The sequence below is a fragment of the Rattus rattus genome, chromosome 10 (genome assembly GCF_011064425.1).
Source record: "Rattus rattus isolate New Zealand chromosome 10, Rrattus_CSIRO_v1, whole genome shotgun sequence".
NCBI lineage: Eukaryota > Metazoa > Chordata > Mammalia > Rodentia > Muridae > Rattus > Rattus rattus.
In genome coordinates this window covers 94,777,927-94,782,814 of record NC_046163.1, presented here as the reverse complement: position 1 = coordinate 94,782,814, position 4,888 = coordinate 94,777,927, and the positions used below count along the sequence as shown (strand labels likewise).

General features: G+C 40.1%; 1 protein-coding gene across 1 annotated transcript; it reads left to right on the top strand.

Moving 5' to 3' along the window:
- Nucleotides 1–378: 378 nt before the first annotated feature.
- On the top strand, nucleotides 379–1,889 carry LOC116911201 (ornithine aminotransferase, mitochondrial-like). Its single transcript, XM_032915074.1, is given in 3 exon segments — nucleotides 379–593; nucleotides 595–877; nucleotides 879–1,889. Coding segments are annotated over 3 exon segments (1,314 nt in total). The 5' UTR covers nucleotides 379–414; the 3' UTR covers nucleotides 1,731–1,889.
- Nucleotides 1,890–4,888: the final 2,999 nt, after the last annotated feature.

Genomic DNA, 4,888 nt, shown 5'->3' with positions numbered 1-4,888 from the left:
ATAAAGCTAAGCAAAATATAAGCAGAGTCACTCCATGACCAAGAAAAAGTGACAACTGAACAATAAAATCTAAGATTTTCACAAAACTTTTATTTCCATATAGAAGGTACAGACTCAATAGAGAGTTCAGGTGTTCCAAATTATGAAGCAAGGAAAATTATACTAGAGCATAAGGGCAGACAAATACAAATATGTGAAAGGAAAATGTGTATCTTTTCCTAAAATTCTTATTTCCCCTTTGATAAAAAAAACAAAACAAAACAAAAAAAAAAAAAACACTACACCTCCGTTACATTTTTGTTTCTTTTCTCACTCCCATTTCTGCATAAAAAATAAGAAAAGGATCGGGCTTCATGGCTGAAATACAGTTGATGTCAGGTCTCTCTGCACTTCCATTCCTGAAGGACCCACACAATGCTTTCCAAACTAGCAAGTCTGCAGACTGTTGCTGCTCTGCGTCGAGGACTCCACACCTCAGTCACCTCTGGCACATGTGTTGCAACTAAGAAGACAGTGCAAGGTCCACCATCCTCTGAGTACATTTTTGAATGGGAATCTAAATATGGCACACACAATTACCATCCTTTACCTGTAGAGAGGAAAAAGCATTTATATGTGGGATGTGGAAGGCAGGCAGTACTTCAACTTCCTGGGTGCTTATGGTGCTGTCAGCCAAGGACACTGCCACCCAAAGATCATAGAGATCATGAAGAGTCACGTGGACAAGCTGACATTAACATCTCGGGCTTTCTATAACAATGTTCTTGGTGAATATGAAGAGTGCATTACCAAGCTTTTCAACTACAACAAAGTTCTCCCTAAGAATACAGGAGTGGAGGCCGGAGAGACCGCATGTAAGCTTGCTTGCTGGTCATTGAGGCTACACCATGAAAGGCATCCGGAAATATAAAGCAAAGATTGTTTTTGCTGTTGGAAACTTTTGGGGTCGAACGCTGTCTGTAGTCTCCAGTTCCACAGATCCGACCAGTTATGATGGCTTTGGACCCTTCGTGCCAGGCTTTGAAACCATCCCATATAACGATATGCCTGCGCTAGAGTGTGATTTTCAGGATCCAAATGTTGCTGCTTTCATGGTGGAGCTGATCCAGGGTGAAGCGGGTGTTATCGTTCCAGATCCAGGATACCTGACGGGAGTTCGAGAACTCTGCACCCGGCACCAGGTCCTGTTTATTGCTGATGAAATACAGACAAGATTGGCCAGAACTGGTCGATGGCTAGCTGTGGATCATGAGAATGTCAGACCTGACATAGTTCTTCTTGGGAAGGCCCTTTCTGGCGACTTATATCCCATGTCTGCAGTGCTGTGTGATGATGACATAATGCTGGCCATTAAACCAGGAGAGCATGGCTCCACATATGGCGGCAACCCACTAGGCTGCCGAATTTATATTGCGGTTCTTGAGGTTTTAGAAAAAGAGCATCTTGCTGAAAATGCAGACAAGATGGGCGCCATCTTGAGGAAGCAGCTCATGAAGCTGCCCTCTGACGTTGTGACTGCTGTGAGAGGGAAAAGGTTGCTAAATGCCATTGTCATCCCAGAAACCAAAGATTGTGACGCTTGGAAGGTGTGCCTGCGACTCCGAGATAACGGGCTTCTGGCCAAGTCAACCCATGGCGATATCATCAGGCTTGCCCCTCCACTTGTGATCAAGGAAGATGAAATCCGGGAGTCAGTGGAGATCATCAACAAGACCATCTTGTCCTTCTGAGAGTAGGAACTCCGGGGAGCCATCTTCAGACAGGGCTTTTGTGAAACTCTGCTTGCGATGGGCAGATTCGACTTGTCTGTCTCCTAAAAGACATTTTTTTTGAATATATATTATATATTTCAGTTGATGAATAGTGGAGTGACACCTAGGAACCTGCAGGTGGCTGTGTGACAGAAGAATGAGAGCGAGAGGCATCTCTTTGTTAAGCTTTGACTATATGGGAGCTTTCTAAGGAGAAAAAGGTCCATCTGCATACAGCCTGCAGAGTCCTGCCATAATTTATGACCAGTTCAAAAAAAATAAGGAAAATTGTAAACCAAAAGCCTTCTCCTTATCTAAATTCTAGGGAGAAAATTTACAGAATCTGTGGCTTGAGGGCAAGAATCTATGAATGGAGTGCTCGCTGGTTTCAAAGAGCCTCGGTCAGCCTCTTTGATCATCTCCAGTAATGACTAATATCAGTCAGGGCTGGCCTTGCTAAGCCTCCAGCCATGCTGGGTAGCCATCTGACTATTGAACTAAAAGACTTGCCATGGTTCTCCAATTCTATAGTAGATCAATTGCCTTTTAGCATTTGCACAGCTGGCTATTAGGTTAAATGTGGGCAATTCCCCACAGTGTCATTTGATTCGAGAACGTGTTGTTCACTTAAAGCACACTGTAATGTACTGTTTTAGACAGTGCATGTCTACCAGGGGAATTAGTTCAGTGACCCTGTTCTCCCATAAATAATACAGCCCTCATGGAGAGATAGATGCTCGAGCCTAAGCACACACATTCTCTAGTAATTAGCTTTTGAGAAGAGGAAGCCATTAAAATTACTAGCAAGATAATCAATGCTGTCATGATTTTTAGGAAAGAAAAAAATTTTTTCCTCAAAGAATCAGGGTATAAAGTAGTGGGAAAAAACTATTCATAAGTCTAAAATAATTTAATAAGACTATCATGAGGAGTGTCATGAAACAAGTGCTAATGAATGGAATTTTAGGTTTATAAGAAAGCTTTTCAATTTTATTATTTAAAAAATATACATCTTTTAAATATATATTCATATGTACACATATATTTGTATGTATTATGTGTATATATTTATGTATGCTATGTACATATGTATGTACATATGTATGTACGTTGATTAAAGATTTCTTCCTACCATCTAAGAAAAAAATAAAAAATAAATCTGTTCTTCACCCTTAGAAAGGAAATGTGGTAAGATTATTAACAAACCTTCTATTGCTTCTAACTACAATCCTCCATGCTTTGTTGCTGTTGCTGCTGGGGCTGCTGATGCCACTACTTAATAGTTTTCTCCCAGGCTCTCGTCTACATGTCTACATTTTTACTACAACAACTTTATTTTAACCCCAGAGATTCAGCTAAGATAAAAATCATTAGATAATGTGTTTATTTAAATATTTTAAAAATATACTATCAAGTGCCCCCCTCCACTCTTTCTGGATCTCAGTCCCTCCTTTTGTTAAAAAAAAAAAAAAAACTAGGGGGGGGGCGGTATTTAAAAGTATAATCCAAAAGTCTTTGCATGAAATGAAAGCCTATACCTTAACATGACACTGTTGGCAGAATGTGTTAGCTGGCAAGGATATTAGCTTATTATCAAATACCCTCTGGGAAGTCAAAGATGCTAGTTTAAAAGGTAGGTGTGGGTGCGTGTGTGTGTGTGTGTGTGTGTGTGTGTGTGTGTGTGTGTGTGTGTGTATGTTTCTCATGCTTTTTTATGTTGTTGTTGGTGGTGTGGTGTGGTGGCGGTGTGTGGTGGTGGTGGTGGTGGTGGGTGGTGGTGGTGGTGGTGTTCTGATTTTTGTTTTATTTGCCTGCTTGTTTTCTCAAAAGAGAAAGAAGGTGTGTAGTTGGCTGGCTGAGAAAGAGGAAGAGATCTGGGAAGAGGTGAAGAGGGGAAACATCAGTGACACTCATTTATGTCAAGTTGACATAAAATTAGCAGGTACAATATTATGTCAATCAGCTACAGAAACATCCCATGCTTGAACATAGTAGAAAATGGTCTATCCTATGATATTTTAATTTGTTAATGTTATGTCAATCAGCTACAGAAACACCCCATGCTTGAACATAGTAGAAAATGATCTACCCTATGATATTTTAATTTGTTTATACTTTGGGGACCTGAGATGGATATGATATGCAAGTGTGAGGTAAGTAATCAGGAGTGGTATTCAAGTAATGAAAGCCTTTGAGGAAAATGCCCCAAACAATCTTAGGTACCTAGAGATATGTGCATGGTTAAAAAATGTTTTTGTATTTTTATAGATTGTTTAATTCATTCTTTAAGAAGTAAAAAAAAAAATATGCATATATGGTTACATGAGTTTAAGGTTAAGAAAAATATAAGTTAAAGAAGTCCTCCCTAGAATCATGTTGAATTTTCCCATAGAGGTCTGGACACTGAGGTTGTATTCCCTTTGCAAAGTAAGTAAAGAGGAAGCAGCAGAGAACACAGAACCTGTCCCAAATGGTTGGCAAGGGCGTAGGAGGTAGAATGAAGACAGGACTGGGCAGCCTAGAGCTGGGGATCATTAAATCATCAAGAAACAGAGAAACTTCAGCCCTTCTGGCTGTGCAGCAGGAGCCTTCTGGACAGAGGGAATTTGGTTGCAAACCCTTAAGAGAGAACATGATTTCCTTTCTCTTATTTTAACCACTATGGCATCATAGGTCACTGAGGTAAATAAACTGAACCTGCTTGTGACACAGTGTAATAAACTACACTCACAAAATACCAAATACCAATGGATTACTACTAACTCAACACAACCAAATAGAAAGAATTTTATAGCTGGAGAAAAGAGGATCAAGTTTTAAGGGAGACAAGGGGAAATTAAACAAAGAAAGGGGAGAAAATGGGGCAAGTTGTTAGTTTATAGTACTTATATATTATAACTCCAGGGCTTAAGAAAAATCACTGGGTGTTTACAGGTATCCAATACAGCAAAACTGGGACCATGGCCAAATTTCTTTGAAAACATGTAGGCAGAAAGAACACAGTATAGGTACAGCAGCTGCTGAGGACAGTGGAAGTCAAGGACCAACCGGATGAAGAAGAGACTTTGCCTCCCATAAAAGGAAGAATCTGTTACATTGAAATGAACAACAACCAAATCTACTCCCCTGCCTCAGAC